Source organism: Watersipora subatra, chromosome 5, assembly GCF_963576615.1.
Source record: "Watersipora subatra chromosome 5, tzWatSuba1.1, whole genome shotgun sequence".
Classification (NCBI taxonomy): domain Eukaryota; kingdom Metazoa; phylum Bryozoa; class Gymnolaemata; order Cheilostomatida; family Watersiporidae; genus Watersipora; species Watersipora subatra.
In genome coordinates, this window is record NC_088712.1 from 57,516,352 (window position 1) to 57,544,336 (window position 27,985).

Genomic DNA, 27,985 nt, shown 5'->3' on the forward strand with positions numbered 1-27,985 from the left:
AGGTACAAACCAAGCATATTCACATTCCTCCTGAACTCTGGCCATTTCTTGCTTTAACCTGATGATTTTACTAGAAATTCATCTTGAAAATATTAGATGCATTTTTAGTTTCTAAGTTGAATGGTTTGGAAAACGATTAGAGCTGCTTTGCCTTGCTTTTATTACTGCGGCTCATATACCCATCTGTTATGTAGTGATGATGAAGTTTGCTACCCAGACATTAAGGTGGTGGAATTTCCTGGTCTGGGGGATCCAAAATGGGTGTGGTTGCATTTTTATGTAGATGTTTCATTGCTCTTAAATGGTGAATTACAGTATGACCTGCAAAATAAGTTCCAAGTATATAATTTATGCTAATTGAGATTTATCCCCACTCGTAATCGGCAGGATTGGTTGTGATGCAATCACCTAAAAGGGACCCCAATGACATGGTGGAGGATGAACGGATTGCTGAAATGGGTAAACCCCGTCTAGGAGATATTAACAAAGTTCGAGTGACAATCAAAGAGAGCACAGAGTTCAAGGTCAGCCTGCGTGATGCAACTACCAAAATTAGGTTTTTTCAAATATTGTCCAAGAGAGTGTTTATGAAAACCATTATGTGCACAAAAACAAGCTTTGGTTTGTCAATTTAATCTATTTTTAAAAATTAATTTGTTTAAAAGAGCTCTTTTAGATTACTAGGCTGTGTTTTAATTTTTTAAATGAATGTTTAGAAACATGTGTAATTATTTCATATCCGAACTGCTAATTTCCCAAATTCATTTGTGATAATTTGATTGAAAAATTAATAAGGCAGCAACTAAATTGCAAATTGCAGAAAAGTGAAGTCAAACGTATTTTTGGCAGCTAAGCAACATTTGACAATAGTAATTAGCTTTCACTTTTGCTATAACCGCAGACAAGTAAATTACAGCAAACTCCTTAAAATAGCGCAATGTCTTATCTTCGTGTCGCAATACTAATGTTATCAAAAAATTTCTCAAATTTCTATTCTAGAATACAGTTGACAAGCTTTTAGGGCAAAACAATACAGGATTTGTTGTTGGTACATCTTCTTGGATAGAGCAGTTCATCGAAGCTCTGACAGTTTCTGCAGGTGAGTAGGATGAGTACGCTTGTATTCAGTACGCATCAGCAGAGCACAGTATTGCTGCTTGTGTCTGACATTTTCAACTGTTATATATCAGTTATGTTGAGAGTTCAGTAATTCATAGTATTTCCTGTTTACACCCTTTTCCAGCATGAGAACTGAGCCCTCTTTTGTATTTAGTGGTTTGCTGCATTTGTTTATAGCCGTGTAATTATATCTCTTGAAAGATTATATATATATATCCTATATATATACATATATAATATATTATACTAACTGTGTTTTCTATGTTAAGTTTAACTACTTAACTAAATACTTTGAAATTTCTTTTCATAAATTTTACAGTTTAAAAAAAACTTTAGCCGGAACAAACTGTAACATAATCTACTTTTATTATCAACTAGTAATATAAATGGTTAAATTATAAGAAATTTCCTAATATGATTTTACGAAAACGTGTCATTGTGCTGGCCCTTTAAAATCATCTGAGTCCATTGCTAGTGTTAGTCTCGCTATAAAAAACTAATCATCAAATAAGATTTAAATACATATGCATCTAATTTGAACAAGGTAAATCATACATGTAGCTATTAATCAACAGCTATTATAGCATTGTAGCTGTTATTCAACTTGTTCATGATTCAAATTAAAACAGAAAGTATTATTCAAATTTTTTTCTTTTTTTGCTATTGGCTCTTTAAATCGATTTGTCTTTAATTATTTTATTTATTGCTACTGCTCTTTCCATTCATAAATATTCATAATTGATGAATGAAAAGTAATTTATTCATATTTGATTCATCTGAACGAGTGATCCTCTCATGGAACAGATCAAAATTCTCATAGTAACTCCTTTTATTAAAAATAAGCTAAATTGGAGATTCCTTTAAGAAAACTCAGTTTTGTTATTAATAAAAAGAGATTTCTAAAACAGGGTTAAATTGTCAAGAATTTTAAAAAGCGGTATTAATGTCAAAGCCTTTTATTTTTGTGTTTCAGTAGCAGTTGTTCTAAATGTTCCACCTTTTACGCAATCCAAAACTGCACATGCAATTAGTGAGATGTTTAAAATTTTGGCAAATGTGGGTGCTATGACGTTTAGCCTATTAGACTGAGGATTAATCAACTGAGCCAAATAGAAACTTTTCGAAGCCTCAGAATAGTTGTGCCAATCAGGGAACAAAAATTTTTTTGTCACAAGAAAAGCGAATAGGACAGACAAATAGACAACAGCTAGTAGTAATAAAGATATTTATAAATTCAGCTATTTCAGCCAAATTTTTCTGTGGCTTTCAGACTAGATTGTTGCATGGTCTAAGCTCTAACATCAGCTAGTAAAGACCGTGCACCAGCGAGTTATATAACTTTGAATATAGCTAACTCAGTAACTTTTTTGTATTCTAAAGTGAAGCGAAAAGAACCAGGTAATCAATTTTGTTATATTACTCTTTATGTATTCAGTTGTAAATCACCTCATCACACCAGCTACTCAACAACTGCCGTTGGAGTTGCCTTCTCATCAGCCTTTTAGATAGAGTAACCGCTGGCTCCTCTTGCCATAACTAGTTTGAAGAGGTCACGGTAGCGAATGCTTGTAGACATCAAGTGACTTATAGTTTGCTCTCATAGTTTTTGTCCGATTTATATTCGATTCCCTAACAAAAGAGTGCGTTTGCATAAGATATCGCTTAAAGCTGTTGCATGCTGTATTGGCTAGCCTTAGATCTATGAGTATATGCTATTGCATGGCAAAGCATGCAGTGAGGAGTGTCAACATGAGTTCACAAGCTGCAATCATGATGATAAAAATATCAAGATATAATCTTGTTTCCGACCTGCTTAAGTGCTGACTGAGCGATTTAATTTTGATGATTACGAGATTTGAATTTCTCTCTTTTTATTAATACGAGCTTGCAAGTGTTTCTCTCACCTTTCCTTAACCCTCCACCTGAAATAGTGTTTGTTATTTACACTGCAGAGTGGTATAGGGTAGTACTGCGTGTTGGTATGTTGGAGTGAGAAATCAGTCACTAGTTTAACATAGATGCTTTCTTCTGTCAGTTAACAATTTTACCAGCAGTATATCACTGGCTTTAGATAACCTCTGAATGTTATCTTTTGACTAAAATAATAATCATGTTATGGTAGCATCAATGTACCTTATTAAAGACAAACTTGCACAAAATTCCAATATATTATATCGGAAAGTTATTGGTCTTTTTCTAACCTTTGTGATTGTTTTTGATGCTTGAGTTGATCTGACTGCAGAGATGGTTCAAGATTGAAATCCACAAAACTTAATTGAGGCTAAGACGCTCAGTTCAAGTTTCTAAAGTGCGATAGTGGCATCTATAATTCAAGAAGACTAACAGAATAGGGACACATTTCAACCTGTCATACCATGTCAACCTGTATCAACCTAATATAGATATATAGGTTGCACTGCAGGTTGAAAAGCAATAGCCGATATCAACTATAGTAACGATAGCAACTAGTGGTCTCATTTCGGGCATAATTTTCGTCTGAGCGTGTTAACTGCAATCAAGTTTTGTTTATTTTAACCTAGAATCATCCTGACATTCAGGTCACCACAAACATCAAAAACATTTGCAAATGATAAAAAGTACCGATGTTTTCGAATAAAATTGTTTAAAATTTGGTGAATGTACATTTTGAAAGCAGATCTAAAATGTAATATTGACAACCTAGTCATTAACAAGAGGTTATATCAGCGAGTTGTGCCAGTTTTTATAATAAAGTGGCATTTTCAACCTTTTTAACCCTGATTGTTTAAACCCTGACGTACATGTAGGATGTATGTACATGTATGTACATGTAGGATGGTCAATTTAACTAGCTTCTACAGTAACAATGATTGGGTTTTCTGTATGATGTAGTCGTTAAAAGAGTCCAGTCTGACAGTAAGACCTTGCCTTTATTTATTCTGATTTATCTGCCAGTCAAATGATAGTCATAGTTTAAATCTTTCTTCAGGAAACTCATTCAGTAATTTTGTATGTTTTGCTTTCTTTGCTCAGTTATTTGGAGTTGAAATGCAAATACATCACTGGTTAAGTTCAAATAATATTCAATATGCTACTCTATGTTTATATATATACTATGAACCTAAAGCAACATATGTTCATAGTATATATGAACATGTATTCATAAATGGTCATAGTATATATATATATATATATATATATATATATATATATATATATATATATATATTATATATATATATATATATATATATATATATATATTTATATATACAGCGAATGCCTTTTTGAGATATTTGAAAAGTTCTATTCTATAAATGTTTAAAAGCAATTAAATGAATGTCCAGGTTTATAGTTTTATAGATTTATAGCCTTCTAATTATCAATCAAACACAAATATATTAATTGTGACTTTAGAATCTGATTAATATGAAAAGTATTCCGGTATGTGTAACTTGTCAGTCCGCATACTGTTGACCAGTCAATGAATGCCATGGTTTCTAAGGTGGACTATTTTGTTTGATACTGAGACGTACTATTGTCTGGCTTTAGGAGAAGACGATGACGATGATGAGGATGATGATGATGAGAGTGAAAAAGAAGAAAAACTGCCATCATGCGGAGATTATGTCATGCACTATTTATCACTATTCTGGAAACTTCTTTTTGCCACAGTACCTCCGACAGGTAAACTTTTACAGTGATACTAGTCTTTTGCTGACTAGTTTTGGCTGAGTCTGTTCATCTGATAAAAAGCACTGAATGCTACTTTTTCAATAGATTTTCTGCCTAGAATAGGTATATCCTAAAATCATAGCCAATAACCCTACTTATGGTACGTTAAAAGACTAAAAACCTGAGAGTCGTTAAGGTCTCAGTTTTAGTTTAGACAGGAAATGAGAAAGTAAAAACGTAATTTCATCATCATTGAATTTTACTAGTGTTTCCATGTCGTTTACATGCAGTATTATTTTTCTTTGCAGATCTCGTAGGTGGATGGGCGTGCTTTGTCGTTTCTATTCTTTGGATAGGAGCTCTAACAGCTGTAATAGGAGACGTTGCTAGCTCATTCGGCTGCACGATAGGCTTGAAGGACAGCGTGACAGCCATATCTTTTGTGGCTCTAGGAACTAGTGTACCAGGTAGAGCAGACAACTCATTCAATTTGATGAAAGCTTTTGAAAATATTTTAGCTAAATAAACTTTTGGAATCTTTTTCTACAGAAAAAGCTTTTTATGAATCCAATATATTGCTTTCAATATACTTCTGTAGAATGTCATTCGTGGTTAAGCTATTGTATTTTTTAAGCTATTAAATAAAAAAGCTTCCTGGCAGAGAAATTTTTATGGTCACGGGAACATGCAAAGACTAGAAGGTTCCTTAGCTGATAATACAAGCATCCCTTGTTGCAAAGCATGACATGTCTCCAGGTTGGGTATATATAGATAGATATATTTGCACATTGCTAGATAGATAGATATATAGATAGATGGACATACAGACAGATAGAAAGATAGATAGACGGATAGATATATAGATATATAGGTAGGTAGATATATAAATATAGATAGATACAAAAATAAATAGGTAGATAGATATATAAATATAGATACATACATAGATAGACATGATAGATAGATAAATAGATAGATAGATATATAGATAGATATATAGATAGATAAATAGATAGATAGGTATATAGACAGACATACAGATAAACAGACAGACAGACAGACAGATAGATAGACAGGTGGATATATAGATATATAGGTAGATAGATATATAAATATAGATACATACATAGATAAACATGATAGATAGATAAATTGATAGATAAATAGATATATATATATATATATATATATATATATATATATATATATATAGATAGATATATAGATAGATATATAGATAGATAAATAGATAGATAGGTATATAGACAGACATACAGATAAACAGACAGACAGACAGATAGATAAACAGATGGATATATAGATATATAGGTAGATAGATATATAAATATAGATACATACATAGATAAACATGATAGATAGATAAATAGATAGATTGATAGATAAATAGATATATATATATATATATATATATATATATATATATATATATATATATTTATATATATATATAGATAGATAGACAGATAGATAGACAGATAGATAGACAGATAGATAAATAGACAGATATATAGATAGATAGACAGATAGATAGACAGCTAGATAGATAGACAGACAGACAGATGTATATGAACTTCATTATAACTAGTCAATGATACTAGTCAATAGATACTAGTCAATAGATACTAGTCAACGCTGTTCAATTAAACTATAAAACAAAAGAAATAAAGAATAGTAAAACAAACTTATTTGTTGAAAAAAAATCTTTTCTGCATAACGCATAATATATATTGCATTTGTATATGTGGTTGGTGGTAATCGAACCCCTATCTTGAAACCTAGTTTGTTTCTTATTTCTCACAGTTGACCACCAGATGAAGTCATTCCATGATTACCCTCTAATTTTAGCATCATCAACAGTTTTACAGAAATACTCATCAGTAAATGATAACCTGATTCTGGCATAACTATATACCTGCAGTAATAAAATGTTGCAGCTAATAATGGTTACAAAGACTTATAGAGAAGTTTGTGTCGTATTTAGAGGTGTGAAATCCATACAAATTTGGCTGAAATACAACCTAAATTCTAAAGCATGCTAAAAAAAATTAAACAAAATTGCTAGAAAATATGCTAGTATGTTGCACCATGGCTGAAATTATGGTGGATTTGAACGTATTAAAGTCCTTGACATTGATAGCTGTTGTTTTTGCGATTGGCTAGCTGATGGTTAAAGAGTTTGCTTTAGAGTAAAACTTGAAAGGAAGTTATTTTATTTGTATTGCCAGAACCAGTCATTCCAAGATAATATATCAACGTTCCGATGAAAGATAGATTTAAAATAACACTATTAAAACAAGTACTAGAGCAACATTAAATGGATATTGCAAGCACTATAATAAAGCTTAATTGTAGAAATGTCAAAGACAAAATAGTTGCTCTTGTTTGATTCTTCCAGAGTGCTTAGCACTTCATTCATTGCAAAGCTGATACTAGTTTTAGTGTTTCCAATCATTCTTATTTTGTCTCCTGGGTATGTCAGCCTTTAGTCTTTACTCTAGCTATAATTAAATTCTTAATAATTCTTTTTTAATAAATAAATTAACTAAATAATAATTAACTTAATAAAATTCTTCTTTTTTAGATACATTTGCGAGCAAAGTGGCAGCAGTTGGAGATCAATATGCAGACAGCTCTGTAGGGAATGTGACAGGAAGCAATGCTGTTAACGTCTTTCTTGGTAGGAAACACTTCTTTGTCACAAAAACCACCCTGTATCTGATTAGCTAGACAAACAAGTACAGTTCAGTGCTAAATTAACTGAACCCCTTTGTTAGGAAACTAAAATTCTCATTCAATATTTGTGAATTTGGTCAATTTAAGTGAATTTAGTGAATGTAAGTCTCATTTTGTCTTTATTTCAAATATTTAAACCAAACAGCTGTGCAATTATGTTTTTGACTGATTATGTAGGCTACATTCTGAACATTTAAGTTTTGCAATGGATGGAGATAACAATCTGTACAGATATGGTCACAGGGCATACATTTTTATATACTTATTTCAAGTCATATACATGGATATATTGTTATCTTCAACTGTTAAAAATAAAATGTCCAGAGTTTAGCCTACATGGTCATTCAAAAGTATAATTTCACAACTTTTTGGTTTACATATTTGATATTATGGCAAAATGAACATTTATTTAATTTGTAATTTATGGCTACTGACTAACTTCATGATGAGTAAAGTTGTTGTGAATTAAAATTTTAAATTTCCAGCAAAGGGTCCAGTTTATTTTGCACACCCCTGTATGTCACAGATGATTAATTTAAGAATGTGATATTTTATTGGCTATTCATTGTGATGTTCTGCAAAACAAAGTCTAGACAGGCGTCGACCAAAGTTTCAAAATCAGACCTTCACATATGCGAGCCTTTGCCCCTATTCTGTATCACCGTGAGTCATCTGCTTATTTCATTGAAGTCTGATGGCCAGCCAAACTACGACTTTCAAAGCAAGGCAAATGTGTCTCACCACTATTCATATATTGCTATACATGTAGTGAAGCCATAACTCTTGTTAGATCAAACATCTAGGCAGGTGCTAGAGGGCTGCGCTCTGGCCAAGCTTCTATTTACCCAAATATTACATGGCTGAAATATTATCATATTATTTATAGATTTAGGTTGTGAAATCTGTAAATAATATTATTATATTATTTATGGATTTAAATGTCGAATCTATCAATAATATTATATTGTTTTTAGATTTAGGCTGTGAAATCTATAAATAATATTATCATATTATTTATAGATTTAGGCTGTGAAATCTATAAATAATATCATTATATTATTTATGGATTTAAATGTCAAATCTATTAATAATATTATATTATTTTTAGATTTAGGCTGTGAAATCTGTAAATAATATTATTATATTATTTATAGATTTAGGCTGTGAAATCTATAAATAATATCATTATATTATTTATGGATTTAAATGTCAAATCTATTAATAATATTATATTATTTTTAGATTTAGGCTGTGAAATCTGTAAATAATATTATTATATTATTTATAGATTTAGGCTGTGAAATCTATAAATAATATTTTTATATTATTTATAGATTTAGGCTGTGAAGTTTTTTGATGATATTGTTACATTATTTATAGTTTTAGGCTGTGAAATCTATACATGATGTTATTATACTATTTATAGATTTAGGCTGTGAAGTCTTTTGATGATATTGTTATATTATTCATAGATTTAGGCTGTGAAATCTGTAAACAGTATTATTAGATTACTTATAGATTTAGGCAACATACTAATGAAAGAAAGGCAGAAAATCATTGTTTCTATTAGGTGACAGTACATCTATGTGCAAGAAGTAATTAATCAGAATACGAAAAGAGGCCAATACATTGAATGTCCCTCAATACGAAAGGTTTTTTGACTGAACATTCTCAAAGAACTAAGCTGGTCAAGCAATCCTAACTGCACTCAATGTACAAAATCCAGTTCCTATTAGTTCTTGGTAGCCCATCAAGAAACAGAAAAACAACAAGGAGTAATCTCACTCATATCAGCAAGACTCTACATCACTTCCTTGACATTAAAGTATTTGCGCCATTGATTGTTGGCTGTTTCTAGTGTACATATATCAACCAACATTGCTAAATTTTGGTTTGCTGTACGTACGCTAGAAACAACTAACAACTCATTGCATAGATCGGGGCACCAACAAACAGTTAAATCTTTGACGGATCTGTGTGTGACTATATCTTCAGTTTGTAGGAAATTAGTGACTTTAGAGGCAGTTTTTTTCTGACTACTATTAAAAGGTTCTTTGAGCCAAGTTTGCTAGCACCAAATGTTATGCAAGTTTCAACAGATTTCTTTTAAGATATTTTAAATCGCAAAAGTGTATGCTGTCTTATTATTTCAAAATATAACTTTCACTTTGCTCATTTTGCTGCATGCTAGATAACCGTGAACTGAAAAGTTCTTTTTACAAATCTTGCAAGCAAGCACCAGGTTGGCTCATACCAGTTTGTACTTTCTAACAGCGTTTTATAGTTAGCCGTTCTGGCAGCAAAGAGACAGCTCGAAAGTTTTGCTCTGAAATTTTCATGCCTATTAAGAATAATAAAAATATAAAACTCTTTTAAAAAATATATCTTAAAGATTTTTCTGTGCTGTCAGAAATGATCTACAAAAGCCAACCTAAGGAGTCTGTGGGTTTTGCACTTACCAAGCATAAGAGTGCAAAGCAGCTTTATAAAGTAACAAACACGTAAAACACCAATATTTTTAGGTATTGGAATTGCTTGGACGTTGGCAGCCATTGTGCGGACGTGTAGAGGGGAATCTTTTGATGTGGTGCCTGGCTCATTAGGATTCAGCGTCACTCTCTTTGTCATATTTGCAATTATTGCCATCTTGCTCATTTTGCTGAGACGCTGCAAGGCAGTAGGTGAGTATATATTTTATATATTATTATATATATTACTATACTATAGTATGTATTGTTCTATAAATTACTATATGTATAATTTCATATATTATCTATTATTTTATGAATTGTTCTATATAGTAATATATGTTATATAATATACATGTATAACATGTATAATATATAATTATATATATTATATATAATATGCTGATATATGTATATATATTAATTTGTTTTATATAATATGTATCCTTATAATATGCAATAATATTATTATATATTATATTACCACTATAATAATATAATATTATTATAGAGTAGGCCTATATATATATTATATATATATATATGTATAATTAGCTGATTGCCCGGTGTTGCACGGGTAATAAAAAGTGATTTGTGAATGTTATTTTTAAATCACTTGTATAAGTAGAGTGACTAATTCATCAAGGCTTATGAAAGCTTTTGAACCTTGCTTTACCATAACTGTATCACTAATGTTTTAACACTAAGAGCACCTGCTGCAAAGTTGAAAGCTACCAACCACTATTTGATAAACACATAAAAAAATGAAGTATTTATTTCCATATTTGAACAGCCAATTATAATCAAACAAAGAACTGTAATAATATTAATAATACTAGCAATAATAGTAAAATTGATGGCATCAATGACATTAATAGTTGTCTTTATATTATCATAGTAATAAGAACTGCCCTATGGGTATCAGACAACATCATAAGGAAGGTGCTATCTACTTATGACTAAGGTGTTCAACCAATAGCAGCATAAATCTTTCTAATAGGAATAATAATAACAATGATCCAGAAATCAGAGCTTCTAGAGACTGTCCTAGTAGTATTCAATTATGTGACAAGTCTTTCATTCTTAGCTAGGACTCGGACTTACTATAAAGCCCATCAAATGACTTCTGAAGCTATATTCTCAAAAAACAACAACATTAATAATAATAATAATAATAATGCTAATAATAATAGTAATAATAATATTAATGATAATAATAATAGTAATACTAATAGTGATAACAATCTTAATCTAATCAATTTGGGTAGATAGCAAAAGTGAATACTAGCTAATGATGTCTTGAACAGATTTATGATAGTTACACTGATAAAATCGCAACTGTGCTGGCATGTTTAATGGCTTAAATTGCGTAAACTCAAGCTAATGTTTACTCGTGTGACGTTTCAGGTGGAGAGCTGGGTGGACCGATGAAATATAAAGTGCCATCGACTATAATCATGTTTACTCTTTGGATTACTTATGTCGTTGTCAGCGCCCTGGAAGCGTATGGAATCATTAATGGATTTTAAAGTCTTCATCTACTTCCTGCTAAGCGAAACTGTTAGCAATGGCATCAGTACTCTACACACTATATGCAATCTTAAAAATTTGGCAGCGTGTCCAATGACTCTCACGGCCGTCTGCTGCTCAGTAGCAATCAACAGAACATAATCTCTCAACACCTCCGCAGACACTCGAGCTACCGGAACTATTTCTCTCTCCTTAGCATTAATATCAATAAGGAGTTGTCTCCTGTCTTTCTCTTTATGGACATATGTACAGAGTGCGCCCTCAAGTTATATCTATCCCATGAGTTTCAATTGTGTATTTCAGTTGCCACGACAACGTAGAGACTGCAAACGATGTAATTACTTCTCTAGCTCTTTAAGTTGCAGCCTTGGACTCTGATTCTTATAGTAGCAGCCATTTTTTTGAATTTTTAAATACTATAACTATATTTTCCTTTGTATATTTTTTCTATGTGCATAGCCGACACATCAACCAAAGTTTTACTGAATGCCAAATTTATCTTCTCATATACTTGGTTTTCTGTCCATAAGCTTTGTTGGAACTGCGGGTCACTTACGTGATGCGCAGTTATTCCCGATATCTTTCTGCACGACCTCAGTTTTCGGGTGACCCCAAGTATAGCCTTTGATCCTTGCTGTTGTTTGCAGTCCACATCCTGAATAGTCTTTCGAATCTTATGTAGACGTTAGACAAGCATAGCTTCAGTCTCCTTTCGCTTGAAAGGTTCTGGGCTTCTAATAAAATATAGAATGTTAATCCTCTCAGACATGCATTACATTTCCACGACGACACTTCCTATGATAACAATACTCTGGGACTCTTTTTCTTGACCAATGAAACCACAAGGTTTAACAGCCTATGATGCTACGAGTGATACATTTTCATACTTATGTCCCCCTGAAGAACTGGTTGAAAGTTTAATGCTGACCCCATAACATCTGAGAGATGTGAAACACTACGGACTGCCAAACATTTTATGAATCATCCATACAGGGAGAAAATTTTCATAGCTTTTAGTTAGAGTATCTAATCCATAAATTTTTTAGGTAACGTATTATTTTTTAAATTCATCAGTTTTTTAATCTGGTGCCAAGGTGTACTACTTCCTTTGTTCTGGAGTAGCTAGAAATACTTTACTCTTATTGGTTTTTGATTCATCACTGGTCACCGTGCCTTTAGTAAATAAACTGTACTAGTGTATATCATATTTTCTTCGGTATCACAAATCGAGATACCTCATTTGACTATATTAAATTTTATTATTCTAAACTGTGAAAAGTTATGATGAGCCGTTGAGCTCACAATTCTGGAAAGGCTAGTTTTGGAATCAGTCTGACACACATAAAATCAGGTTAAAAACAGCGTAGACAGCATTTTGTCTAAAGTTCATTTCATTGTGTCTAGAGTCCATTTCATTGTAGACAGCATGACACTATTGTTTTTAAAGCTGGTTATTGTCTCGAGACAATCCAACGTCCATCAGCAAAGCAGTATAAATCTCTACACAGCGAGGAGCACGCCATTACCTTTTTGAAGTTCATAGAGGTTGCGATGGAAACCTTTAAACTTGTGATACTTTTGTGCCTCGGAGCTTGCGTATTAGCTGACGTAAGTGAACCAGGTATGGATTGTAACAATGGCACTTGCAACCTTCCTCAACTTTCTCCTCGACCTCCAAAGCTGACTCGGCAAGGTAATATTATTTCATTAAATCTTTCTAAATATAAATTAATAAATAGAAGCACATAGCCTCCTCTCTAATTGCTGTATCTTGTCATATATGTTGTCTCAATACAATCAATGCCGAGTAGGAGGGTAGGCGGGCAGGAGTGCAGGTCTGTGTTTGCCTGCGTGTGGGTGCGTGTGTTTCTGCTAGTTTGTCTATACGCAGTGTGTTTCCACATGTTTTGTCCATTTTCATTCAAACTTCACACTCATATGTTCCGAGCCTCCTACCAGCTAACTAAAAACATTCGGTTTCACAAGCTGCCTGGTTTCGGAGAACCAGCTTTTAAGCACCAATCTGTAGGCTATTTTATTAAAACTGAAAAATCTGCAGGCATTGCTGGGCTTACTACGGGTTTTATATAGAAGGATAGACTGAATAACATTTATTTCGAAGCATATAGAAGAACATTTTTAAAAGTTGAAAGATTATAAAATGCAGTCAGTGTATTTGAAGTAACAACATAGAAATGTTTACTAGCCTCCGTATTTACAAACAATAAATGTAGTTGTGTTCAATTTCACTCGCTTCACCGTTTCAGTTAGCAGCAACTTGACCTCAAACACTAAAATTATCTTATATTGATTGGCTTTTTGTTGATCTCTTTAAGTGAGATCAGCTAAAGCATATAGCTCTAGGAAACTTTTCTAACCTTCGGTCCACAGAGTTTTGGACCACAGAGCCTTTGATCTATATGTGTGTAAGCCTAATCATTGCACTTTACCTTACAGAGAGGATAGAAAGAATGTTGAGCAACCGACAAACCATAACTCTTCAGGCTCAGTACAACTTGAATTGTTCTGATGGTGATTCTATCATGAGGCTTCTTGTTAGATGTGCTGCTGTAAGCCAGGCCATGTTGCACAGACGCTGCGGTAAATGTACGTTGTTAATTTTTCTTACTTGTTCCACTCCATTTGACATTCTCAGCTTTGTAAATATAAAATTTATTGTATTTTATTTACAGTCTGTGCTTTGCCGATGCCACCTATGCTGACCTGCGGAAATGGAATGCTACAAGTGAAGTTTAATGTCCTTGTACCATCTGGAAGGGTTAATCGTAAAGGTTTCGAAAAATTGATGACAGGGAAAAACAAGTGCTTGGATGTGATGCTAACAATGTCAAGTGTAGACTCAAGCATGCTGTAAGTTATTGCACCAAATTACGCACATAGTCGACGGCATGTTCGCATAAGTGCAATCTTGGTCGTTATTTTGGTAATGGCTTGCGGTTTGTTGCTAATGAATGGCCTTTATGGTTTTATTTATAAATTAATGGTTTTGAAAGCAAATTTCAAAAAATTGACTGATATTATTATAATACCTTTTAACGACTGCGCAGCAGTTTTTAATTTAAAAAGCAATGAGTTGTTTCCTCAATAGTTCAGCAGACTGCATCTTTAAGTTAAACAGTCCACTCGTAAATGGCAGCAATTGCATTGATACCTTCTTCAATTTTACACAATTGTACGTAAATGCATGTATCTTTTAATGCTAGCTACTGTCTCTCATTCTCTCTTCCTATCTCTCTCCTTTTCTCTCTTTCTTGCTCTCTCTCTCTCTCTCTCTCTCTCTTTCTCTCTCTCTCTTTCTCTCTCTCTTTCTCTGTCTCTGTCTCTCTCTTTCTCTGTCTCTGTCTCTGTCTCTCTCTCTCTCTCTCTCTCTTCTCTCTCTCTCTTTCTCTCTTTCTCTCTTTCTCTCTTTCTCTCTTTCTCTCTTTTTCTCTTTCTCTCTCTATTTTAATGTCTCAGCAGTTATTGTCTAATAACCACACAAATGTTCAATTTTCTGTTACTTAAGAAGCTTAAATTGTCCCTTATGGTTTTATCGTGTTAATATGTACCTTGTTTTAATTTGCAGTTTTTTGCATCCACAACCTTACCAAAATGGAGCCCTGATGAAGATCGTACCCACAGTAGAATATGAATAATGACATCCAACAAATCAAAAGAGAAACCCTCAGCCTTTACCAATCACCTGCTTTTGCTTGACAGAAATGCTGTCATCTATAATGCTATGACGTTGCATTACATCTTACTATTTTTGCTTTTACCAACTGCTATTCTTATCAATGCTCAACAATGATGGTCATTTATAGGAGACAACCAATATGCCCATTTTAGAATGCCCATGCATTCAATTACAGTGTGATTACCTGTAATATAATCATGTAATTATACAATCATGTAATCATACAACCATGTAATCATACAATTGTGTAATCATACAATCATGTAATATTTAATCTATATATATATATGTATATACATGTATATATATATATATATTAATATATATATGTATATATATATATATATATATATATATATATATATATATATATATATATATATATATATATATATATATACTCATGCTACAGACAGTACTGTTTCGGCTATTGAAGCCTCATCAGTGCAGCTCAGAGCTTAGGCAAGGGACACAAATCCCATATATATATATATATATTTATATATATATATATTTATATATATATATATTTATATATATATATATATATCATGTCACAGGTGTTGTGTATAGAAGTCTATGTGATGAGTATGGCCTTAATAAACCACAACACTGGTGGGAGACTCATGGTAAGGTCAATGAAAATGACCGCGCTAAGATCTTCTGGAACTTCTACATCCGGACTGACAAGCATGTCCTAGCAAACCAACCAGATATAGTGGTGGTGGACAAGGACAACAAGAGAGCTACTATAATAGATATAGCAGTACCCAATGACTACAATATAGCCAGCAAAGAAAAAGCAAAGGTAGAGAAATATCTCCCTCTTGGAGAAAAGATTGAAAAATGCTGGGATGTAAGAACAACTGTAATCCCAGTAGTCATTGGGGCACTGGGCGCAATAACGCCGGTGCATAAAATGTGGCTTGCCCAGATACTGACAACAATCAACTCAGGTGGGTTGCAGAAAAGTGCCCTATTGGGAACAGCTAAGATCTTGAAGCGAGTGCTCAAACTCCCAGGTCTCTGGTAGAAGACCCAAGTTAGAGCAGAAAATACCACCCATACGGGGTATCCGGGGTGAAGAAACACTTCAAACTTTTTTTTTTTAAACAAACTTCACTTTTTTTTGCAATTTTCAAGTTTTTTTGCCAGTTTATGAACCGCTATTTGGCAATTTCCAAAGCATCTTTGGTAGCTTATCTCTTAAATGTCAAGATTCAGATAGCTGCTCAGGAAGTCTGCTGATACATCTGTGTCAGGTCATGATTTTATTCTAAGAGAAATTAAAGGTGATTTGATGTTTGATACCTCGCAGGTGTGAGCTCATTATTCAAGGCTTAGTTGAAAGTGACTCCAAACAAATGTAGTTTGGTCGCTGTACTGAAACCTCTCAGCACTACACAAGCAACTAAATAGTTCTACTTTTCACATCTCAATTTTTATTGGAGGCTCTGATATTAAAGATCTATTTTGTCTTTCAGCTGTTGACATTTTTATATGTAAAACCAGTACACAATTCTAGACAAGTAAGCTGGGGTCTAGTAAACTAAAACGCTTAACGCGCAACCAGCAGATTACAGTTCAAATTCCAAAAAGGCCACTGGGAGCGACAAAATTAACATCTAATCTTAAAGTGCTCTCTGCCATTTGCCATTTTCTCGGTAAGCAACGTTTCTTTGCTACTAAACCCAGACATGTCTATCTAAAATCTCAGAGTTATTTTTGTGCAAAGTGCTCTTAGAAACACGCACAGCCTATGCTTTCAGTAAGCTAATCAGACACCATACTCAATCTTCTAGAGATTGCTTAAAAATCTGTCAAATAAGTCACCATCAATGATGGTGACTCATTTTTTTTTCGTTATGGTTATAACTATATCTGGCTTTCTTGCATAAGTTTCCTTATAAATGTAAATGGTGCAACTATATACGAGCTAAAGTTTTTTTTATCTTTAGGCTGCAGACTGCTTTTGCTAAAACGTTTTTTCAATTCAAGTTGTGCTCTCTCTAAAGATTCAATGAACCTAATTTCACGTATGATATTGTCCCATTTGGCTACCTGATACTATGTGATATATATGTAGTTTTAAGCTTCGATTTGTACAGTTGACCTTTAATATTGCTACTATTATTAATATTATTACGTATATGTGAAACTATTATTTTTTATTCATTATTATAATTCGTTCTATCTTGCAGTCAAATAGTAAGAATATCGTCAACGAGCACCTGTTGACCCCTCTCACCTAGAAACTTGGGCGTGTACTCAAAACTTGACTGATGTAAGCCAAACTGAAGGTAACAATAGAATTTTTAGTATACATAAAAAATTAATCATGTCGATATTTTTTCTGGGATTTAAGCTTTAGGCTAAATTGCGCTACAAGAGTAGATAACTTCTTACATGTCCCAGATGAGCATTTTATGAAAACTAGGCTTTTTCATGCTTCAAACTTGCATCAACTAATTGTGAGGAAGCTAGTACTAATTACCCTGTAATCAGTAAGGACCAATCTTTATACTTGTTTTATGGCAGAGCGCAGAGACCAGGACTGGCAGCCTAGCCGATTCCAGGACCTACGCTATAGCCGGGTCGAGTTTTAGCGCAGCAGAAGTCTTGGCTGTAGGTTAGTCATCTCGGCCTACCGAGTTGAGCTAAAAAAAACCAAGAGAAGCCAACCAAGGACTGATAAATCGATACAATCGAATGGCGGAGCCTAACAAAATAGTGTATCTATAAAAAGAGGCAAAAGGAGTGCAAGAGACAAAGATAGCTGTCAGTCACTTGCATGTTGTTCTGATGTACACACACACACACACTGATCACATATACTTTTATATATATATTCATGAAACATATATTTGTATTATTGCTTGCATGCGGTGTCTCTGATCTTGTTGAGCAGTAAAGGGAACTGGCAGTTTCCTTCACACTTGTTACTGTGATTTTATTATCTTGCTTGAAGCCGTCGCAGCGAGTAATTCACACCAGCTAACAAACATGATTCATAAAAGTTGCTTTTTGCAGGTCTTGAACTCATGGCATGCAGTTTGGTAAACCAACATTTTACTAGCTGCACTAATTACATTTCCTGAAACTGCAGAATAATCTTTACTATAATAGGAGCCGTGTCAAGTGACTTTAAAAAACTTTTATTTGCGAAAAAAATTTATGAAAGTAGACTGCAAGAGCTCTATGTGTTTACCTACAACTTATTTAATGTGAATAGCAAGTTCATTTGAAGCCGTATCAGGCTAAATTGGTAGCCTTAAAACTTTAGTTTTTTATATTAATAAGCTAAAATCTATCTAATTAGGAACTCAAAGGCTTGCCTTTGCACACGTTACCAATTGCTATCAATCGACACGTTCATGAATTGTTGTCATTAAATCGGTGCAGCAGTCTGCGAAGAAAATAAAAAAATATCAAGCAAAGAGGGATTTACTGCTAAAATCTTGATAAGTATGAGAATATTGTTTGATGCTATCAGAAACCGTGTTTTCTTTTAAAGGTTTGTGGCTCTAAATCATAAACCTTGAACTGACGGGTTAAAAAGAATTGCAATAAAGTGACTTTTTTAACATTTTTGCATCAGCTTTAAATTTTAAGCAACATTAGACGAAGTTTAAAGCTTAATGTTTTTTGGTATGACGCATTTGAATAAATTCCAGAGTGTCTATAGCCTTATGGCAAGCAGCCAGTGACTTCTGTCATCCAAAAATATTTACAGATTAAATATTACATGGTTGTATAATTCTGTAATTGGGTGACTACACGATTGTATGACTACATGCTTGTATGATTACACAACTGTATGATAACATGATTTTATGATTATACCATTGTATGATTACATGATTGTATGAGTACATGGTTGTATAATTACATGATTGTATTACAGGTAATCACACTGTAATTGAATGCATGGGCATTCTAAAATGGGCATGCTGGTTGTCTCCTATAAATGACCATCATTGTTGAGCATTGATAAGAATAGCAGTTGGTAAAAGCAAAAATAGTAAGATGTAATGCAACGTCATAGCATTATAGATGACAGCACTTCTGTAAAGCAAAAGCAGGTGATTGCTGAAGGCTGAAGGCTAAAGGTTTCTCTTTTGATTTGTTGGATGTCATTATTCACGTTCTACTGTGGGTACGATCTTCATCAGGGCTCCATCTTGGTAAGGTTGTGGATGCAAAAAACTGCAAATTGAAACAAGGTACATATTAACACGATAAGACCATAAGGGACTATGTAAGCTTCTTAAGTAACAGAAAATTGAACATTTGTGTGGTTATTAGACAATAACTGCTGAGACATTAAAATGTAGAGAGAGAGAGAGACAAAGAGAAAGGGATAGGGAGAGAGAGAGAAAGAGAGAGAGAAAAAGAGATAGGAAGATAGAGAGTGAGAGAGAGTGAGAAAGAGTGAGAAAGAGAGAGCGAGAGAGAAAGAGAGAGCGAGAGAGAAAGAGAGAGAGGGAGAAAGAGATTGAGAGAGAGAAAAAGAGAGAAAAAGAGAGAGAAGGAGAGAGAGAGAGAGAAAGAGAAAGAGAGAGAGAGAGAGCAAGAGAGAGAGAGCAAAAAAGAGAGAAAAGGAGAGAGATAGGAAGAGAGAATGAGAGACAGTAGCTAGCATTAAAAGATACATGCATCTACATACAATTGTGTAAAATTGAAGAAGGTATAAGTGCAATTGCTGCCATTTACGAGTGGACTGTTTAACTTAAAGATGCAGTCTGCTGAACTATTGAGGAAACAACTCCTTGCTTTTTAAATTAAAAATTGCTGCGCACTCTTTAAAAGGTATCATAATAATATTGGTCAATTTTTTGCAATTTTCTTTCAAAACCATTAATTTATATAAAAAGCCATAGAGGTCATTAGCAACAAACCGCAAGCCATTACCAAAATAATGGCCAAGATTGCCTTTATGCAAACATGCCGTCGACTATTTGCGTAATTTGGTGCAATAACTTACGGCTCGCTTGGGTCCACACCTGACATTGTCAGCATCGCATCCATGCACATGTTTTTCCCTGTCATCACTCTTTTGAAACCTTTACGATTAACCCTTCCAGATGGTACAAGGACATTAAACTTCACTTGTAGCATTCCATTTCTGCAGGTCAGCATGGGCCGCATCGGCAAAGCACAGACTGTAAATAAAATACAATAAATTTTATATTTACAAAGCTGAGAATGTCAAATGGAGTGGAACAAGTAAGAAAAATTAACAACGTACATTTACCGCAGCGTCTGTGCAACATGGCCTGGCCTACGACAGCAGATTCAAAAATAAATATCATGGTAGGGTCACCATCGGAACAATTCAAGTTGTACTGAGCCTGAAGAGTTATGGTTTGTCGGTTGCTCAGCATTCTTTCTATCCTCTCTGTAAGGTAAAGTGCAATGGTTAGGCTTATACACATATAGATCAAAGGCTCTGTGGTCCAAAACTCTGTGGACCGAAGGTTAGAAAAGTTTCCTAGAGCTATATGCTTTAGCTGATCTCACTTAAAGAGATCAACAAAAAGCCAATCAACATAAGATAATTTTAGTGTTTGAGGCCAAGTTGCTGCTAACTGAAACGGTGAAGCGAGTGAAATTGAACACAACTACATTTATTGTTTGTAAATACGGAGGCTGGTAAACATTTCTATGTTGTTACTTCAAATACACTGACTGCATTTTATAATCTTTCAACTTATAAAGACGTTCTTCTATATGCTTTAAAATAAATGTTATTCAGTCTATCCTTCTATATAAAACCCGTAGTAAGCCCAGCAATGCCTGCAGATTTTTCAGTTTTAATAAAATAGCCTACAGATTGGTGTTTAAAAGCTGGTTCTCCGAAACCAGGCAGTTTGTGAAACCGAATGTTTTTAGTTAGCTGGTAGGAGGCTCTAAACATATGAGTGTGAAGTTTGAATGAAAATGGATAAAACATGTGGAAACACACTGCGTATAGACAAACTAGCAGAAACACACGCACCCACACGCAGGCAAACACAGACCTGCACTCCTGCCCGCCTACCCTCCTACTCGGCATTGATTGTATTGAGACAACATATATGACAAGATACAGCAATTAGAGAGGAGGCTATGTGCTTCTATTTATTAATTTATATTTAGAAAGATTTAATGAAATAATATTACCTTGCCGAGTCAGCTTTGGAGGTCGAGGAGAAAGTTGAGGAAGGTTGCAAGTGCCATTGTTACAATCCATACCTGGTTCACTTACGTCAGCTAATACGCAAGCTCCGAGGCACAAAAGTATCACAAGTTTAAAGGTTTCCATGGCAACAACCTCGATGAACTTCAAAGAGGTAATGGTGTGCTCCTCGCTGTGTAGGGATTTATACTGTTTTGCTGATGGGCGTTGGATTGTCACGAGACAATAACAAGCCCTAGACATAGTTAAATGAACTTTAGACATAATGGAACGAGTTTTAGACATAATGCTGTCTACGCTGACTTTATTCTATTTTTAAATGGCTCAGACTGATTACAAAACTAGTCCTTCCAGAATTGTGAGCTCAAAGGTTCATCATAACTCTTCATGATTTTGAAGAAGAACATTTAACATAATGAAATAAAATATCCCAATTTTTGATACAGAAGAAAATATGATATACACCAGCTTAGTTTATTTACTAAAGCCACGGTGACCAGTGATGAATCAAAAACCGATCAGAGTAAAGTATTTTCAGTTCCTCCAGAACAAAGGAAGTAGTTCATCTTGAATTTTCACAACTTACAATATGAAGACTATACAATCAAAAAACATGTTTTTGTTTTGCGTAAATCGGTTTTACGTAATTAAGTATTTCAAGGATAAACTTGTTTCTATGGTTTTAATAGCTTGACAAAGTGAAAAGGAAACTAGCATTATAAAACCTTCGATTGTGTGTGTCATTCATCACTAACATTTTTGCTTATAACATTTTCATTTGACACTCGCTCTCAATCCATCAGATTAAAAAACTGATGAAATTAGAAATTAATATGCTACCTAAACAAATTGTGCTTAAAATGCTCAATCTAGAAGCCATCAAACATTTTCTCCTGTATGGATGCTTCATGAAATGTTTTGCAGCCCTTGATGTTGCGCATCTCTCAGATGTTTTGGGGTCAGCATTAAGCTTTAAACCAGTTTCTCGAGGGGGCATATGCACAAGAATTTGGCACTTGTAGCTTCATACACTGTTAAACCTTATAGTTTCATTGGTCACTAAAAAGAGTCCTAGAGAGCTTAATTATCATAGGAAGTTTCGTCATGGAAATGTACTGCCAGGTTTGAGAGGCTTAACATTTTATATTTTAATGGCGGTGCTACCCGATGTTGCCCGGACAATGAAAAAAGTTTTTGGACAGCAAATTTATTTGTATTTAACAAATAACAACATTTGCCATTCTAACTTTCAAACTACATATCATGAAAGAAGTGTTTTGTGTAGTTGAAATAAATCAAAAGAGAAAATAAAAACAACTGTAAAGGTTTTCAAACTTTGTCAAACAACTGTAAATTTCAAGCTTCATACCATGAGGAAAAGGTTTTGTGCAGGACAACTAAATTGAAAAAAGTAAAACGACTGTAAAGGTTTTTAAACAACTGTAAATTTAGAACTCCATAACTTGAAAGAAGTGTTTTGTTAAAATAAATTAGAAGAAAAAACAACAATGTAAAAGTGATTAAATGTAAATGCGAAATCATTAGTGAATAATGGCTAAATATAGTCTATTTCGCTACGATTATAATAAAAAATTATTTGGTATACAATTATATTATTTCAGTTCGTTTTAGTGTTGGCATGCAAAAATTGGCATGTTGGCTAATATTGTAGGTTATAGACATACATAGAATGATATAGAAACCTATATTCATTTTATAATGCAATGACCTAGTAAAAATCATCATCATCATTAAAAATAGTACCAAAATAATGTCAACCTTAGTAACTATAGGTACCTACAATGACTTCAGTGCATTTCTGGTTATGATTTGCAAGATAGAACATTGCAATGTACTACGTGGATAGCTCCTACTTTTGGGACAGACATGCAACCTAAACACTGAGTTTAATTTGAATAAATTTGATTTACTAAATACATACTTGAAGGAAGTTTTAGTATATATTTCAGTAAACTTCAAACTTTAAAAAGAAATTTTTTATCATTTACTTTAGAAAATTGTGTTTATATAATGGATACCAGATATACCAAATAACGGACACGGACAACTCGTCATGGCGAGTTCAGTGAACCCTATCTTTTAATATGATATATACTCGGGACAATGATAGGCAAATTTTAAGTTCGAGATCAAATATTGTTGATTTCGTGGGCCGAACAAATTTGCCCTAACGAATAAAAAATGAAGAAGCATTGCGTCGCATATACTTAGGCCCCAAACATTTCTGAACACGGAGATCGTAACACGTGTGCGCCAAGCTAAAATAATTAGCATGCGCATGGGGTATACGGTATATGACAACGTGGCTGACAACTATGCTGTTATAACTCAGTGGTGAGAGACTTTTCGATGCATTTGCCATGAGTTCAAATCCATCAGAATGCCGGCTTTTAATATCAAGATATTAATAGCTATAGCCGGAATGACAGACATACTTTGAGAAAGATATATATAGATTAGAGGCCCAGAACCTTTCAAGCAAAAGGAGACTGAAGCTATGCTTGTCTAACGTCTACATAAGATTCGAAAGACTATTCTATTCAGGATGTGGACTGCAAACAACAACAATGATCAAAGGCTATACTTGGGGTCACCCGAAAACTGAGGTCGTGCAGAAAGATATCGGGAATAACTGCGCATCACGTAAGCGACCCGCAGTTCCAACAAAGCTTATGGACAGAAAACCAAGTATATAAGAAGATAAATTTGGCATTCATTAAAATTCTGGTTGATGTGTCGTCTATGCACCTAGTAGAAATATACAAAGGAAAATATAATTATGGTATTTAAAAATTCAAAAAAATGGCTGCTACTATAAGAATCAGAGTCTAAGGCTGCAACTCAGAGAGCTAGAAGATTAAATAAATCGTTTGCAGTCTCTACGTTGTCATGGCAACTAAAATACAAGGTTGAAACTCATGGGGATAGATATAACTTGAGGGCGCACTCTATACATAGGTCCATAAGAAGATAGGTGGGAGACAACTCCTCATTGATACTAATGCTAAGGAGAGAAATAGTTCCAGTAGCTCGAGTGTCTGCGGAGGTGTTGAGAGATTATGTTCTGTGGATTGCTACTGAGCAGAAGACAGCCGTGAGAGTCATTGAACACGCTGCCAAAATTTTAAGATTGCACATAGTGTGTAGAGTACTGATGCCATTGCTAACAGTTTTGCTTAACAGGAAGTAGATGGAGACTTTAAAATCCATTAATGATTCCATACGCTTCCAGGGCGCTGACAACGACATAAATAATCCAAAGAGTAAACATGGTTATAGTCAACGGTACTTTATATTTCATCGGTCCACCCAGCTCTCCACCTGCAAGGTCACACGAGTAAACATTAGCGTGATTTTACACAATTTCAGCCATTAAACATGCCAGCACAGTTGCTATTTTATCATTATTACTACAGTAATACTTTAACTTACGAGTGCTCCAACATATGAGAAACTTGAGATACGAGCCTGCTTTTAAGCAGGTTTTAGCGCTAACATACGAGCCATGTTTAAGATACTAGCACTTGAGTCAGTTGCCAAGTATGCCAGAGGTGTTTTATGAGAACAGCATCACTCTGTATTTTTCAACTGCTCAGGTTATACTTTTGTACTGTGTTTTTTTGTGCACGATTTTCAGTGCAGAATTAAGTGAATTAAAAGTACTGTTCGTAGACTGAAAGTTTGCCAGTAAAATGAAAGATAATGCAAAGAAAAAGCAACTGATAACAATTGATATTAACGGAAAATTATTGAAAAATATGTGAAACATGTATGTGTGATTGAGCTAGCTCAGCAATATTACAGAAATACATCCACAATTATCAAACAGAAGAATTATATTCAGGGCATTTAGTTCGCAAAAGGACTAACCATAGTTTCTAAACGGCGCAACATTCTTCACGACCGCTGATGGAGAGACTGCTCAAGCATTGGATAAACAAATGGCCGGTGACAGCGTAACTGAAATGATGCTGTGAAAAGGCCGGTGCTATCTATCAAAACTATAAAATAGACATTCGGACAAGTTGGCAAGTGGTCGTGCATTAACCCTTTGTGACGACACCTGTGTTCATCCTAATTGCAACATGTTGAAAGGGCGACAAAGGCAAACGTCCTCAGATTGGTTTATCTTAAAACGGCTGGCTGGTCGTGAGAGCAAAACAAAGGAAAAATTAGCTAATTAGCGAAAAACTTCAAACTATTAACGCCGAAGAAATTTTAATTACATTAAGTTAAAAATGAAAGTTTGCTTTTAGGTTTGTTTCTACGTTTGTCTTTTAAGACTTTGATAAAATCCAAATTTATCAAAGCCAACTGTTGTAATGAAAGATAACTTATATCTCCCTCTCTGGCAAATGCTAGCGTTAACTGCTATTGTGTGTATTTAATTTTACATTTTATTTAATCACATTTCCTTGCATTATTTTTAATTTATTGCTTTTTGAAAGCATATGGTATGTTAGGACAATAACCAACATCTTCTTTCTGTTACAGTATCTTGTTTTGAGTATTTTATTTGCATTTTTAGAGTATGGAAACCAATCAATATATATTTAATTGTTCTATATATAAATAAATTGCACCAACATGCGAGTAAATTGACATACGAGCCCGGTCTCGGAATGCATTACGCTCGTAAATTGAAGTATGACTGTATCATAAAACTGTTCAACACATCATTAGCTAGTATATACTTTTGCTATCGACCCTCTTCCATTAGATTAAGGTGGATAAAACTTTTTAGAGTATATTAGCCGATCTGAGCTAAGACTGCTTGTTGTACTATATTATTATTAATATTATTATTATTTGTATTATTAATATTATTATCATCATTATTATTGTTGTTTTTTGAGAATATACCTTCCGCAATTGTTTGACTGGCTTTATAGTGAGCCCGAGTCTTAGCTAAGGACAAAAGACTTGTCACATAATTGAAAACTACTAAGACTGTCTCTAGAAGCTCTGATTTCTGGATTGTTATTATTATTCCTATAAGAAAGATTTATGCTGCTATTGGTTGAACACCTTATAGTCATAAGTAGATAGCACCTTCCTTATGGTGTTTTCTGATACCCATAGGCAGTTCTTATTACTATTATAACATAAAAACTTAAAATTATTAAAAGTCTTTGATGTCATGAATGTTACTATTATTATTAGTATTATTAACATTATTATATAACATAACAGCAGCAATAACATTATTGGTATAATTATATTTGGCTGCTCAAATATGGAAATAAATATCTCATTTTTTCATGTGTTTATCATATAGCGGTTGGTAGCTTTCACCTTTGCATCAGGTGCTCTTAGTGTTAGAACATTAGCGATGCAGTTATGGTAGAGCAAGGTTCAAAAGTTTTCAAAAACTTTGATGAATTAATCACTTTACTTACACATTCACAAATCACTTTTTATTACCCGTGCAACACCGGGCCATCAGCTAAATATAATAGGTATATATATTATATATAGAGGGATTTAAAAATCACATTCACAAATCACTTTTTATTACCCGTGCAACACCGGGTAATCAACTAACTATACGTATATATATAATATATATAAGCCTACTCTATAATAATATTATATTATTATAGTAATAATATAATATATAATAATATTATTATATATTATAATGATACATATTATATAAAATAAATTAATATATACATATATCAACATATTATATATAATATATATAATTATATATGTTATAAATGTATATTATATAATATATATTACTATATAGAACAATTCATAAAATAATATATAACAATATATGAAGTTATACATTTAGTAATGTATAGAACAATACATACAATAGTATAGTAATATATATAATAATATATAAAATATATACTAACCTACTGCCTTGCAGCGTCTCAGCAAAATGAGCAAGATGGCAATAATTGCAAATATGACAAAGAGAGTGACACTGAATCCTAATGAGCCAGGCACCACATCAAAAGATTCCCCTCTACATGTCCGCACAATGGCTGCCAAAGTCCAAGCAATTCCAATACCTGAAAAATATTGGTTTTTTACGTGTTTGTTGCTTTATAAAGCTGCTTTACACTCTTATGCTTGGTAAGTGCAAAACCTACAGGCTTCTTAGGTAGGCTTTTGTAAACCATTTCTGACAGCACAGAAAAATCTTTGAGCCATATTTTTAAAAGAGTTTCATTTTTTAAATATTTTTAATGAGCAAGACAATTTTAAAGCTAGCTGGTGCTTGCTTGCAAGCTTTGTAAAAAAGAACTTTTTGGTTCACGGTTATCTAGCTTGCAGCAAAACGAGCAGAGCAAAAGTGAAAGTTATATTTTGAAATAATAAGATAGCACACACTCTTGTTTTTTAAAATATCTTAAAGAAATCTGTTGACACTTGAGTGACATTTGGTGCTAGGTGCTGATATGAGTGATATTACTATTTGTTGTCTCTGTTCCTTGATGGGCTACCAAAAACTAATAGAAAAGTGATTTTGTACATTGAGTGCAGTTAGGATTGCTTGACCAACTTAGTTCTTTGAGGATGTTCAGTCAAAAAACCTATCGTATT

General features: G+C 33.5%; 1 protein-coding gene across 2 annotated transcripts in view; it reads left to right on the forward strand.

Moving 5' to 3' along the window:
- LOC137396449 (sodium/calcium exchanger 1-like) overlaps positions 1-12,229 on the forward strand; it is a 58,535-nt gene extending 46,306 nt beyond the window's left edge. For both annotated transcript variants that reach the window (XM_068082733.1, XM_068082734.1), the window contains 7 exons: positions 388-524; positions 1,000-1,099; positions 4,651-4,785; positions 5,082-5,240; positions 7,376-7,471; positions 10,050-10,208; positions 11,403-12,229. In XM_068082733.1, coding sequence (XP_067938834.1) covers positions 388-524; positions 1,000-1,099; positions 4,651-4,785; positions 5,082-5,240; positions 7,376-7,471; positions 10,050-10,208; positions 11,403-11,524 — 908 coding nt within the window. In that variant the 3' untranslated portion in view covers positions 11,525-12,229. The remainder of the gene's footprint in view (positions 1-387; positions 525-999; positions 1,100-4,650; positions 4,786-5,081; positions 5,241-7,375; positions 7,472-10,049; positions 10,209-11,402) is intronic.
- Positions 12,230-27,985: the final 15,756 nt, after the last annotated feature.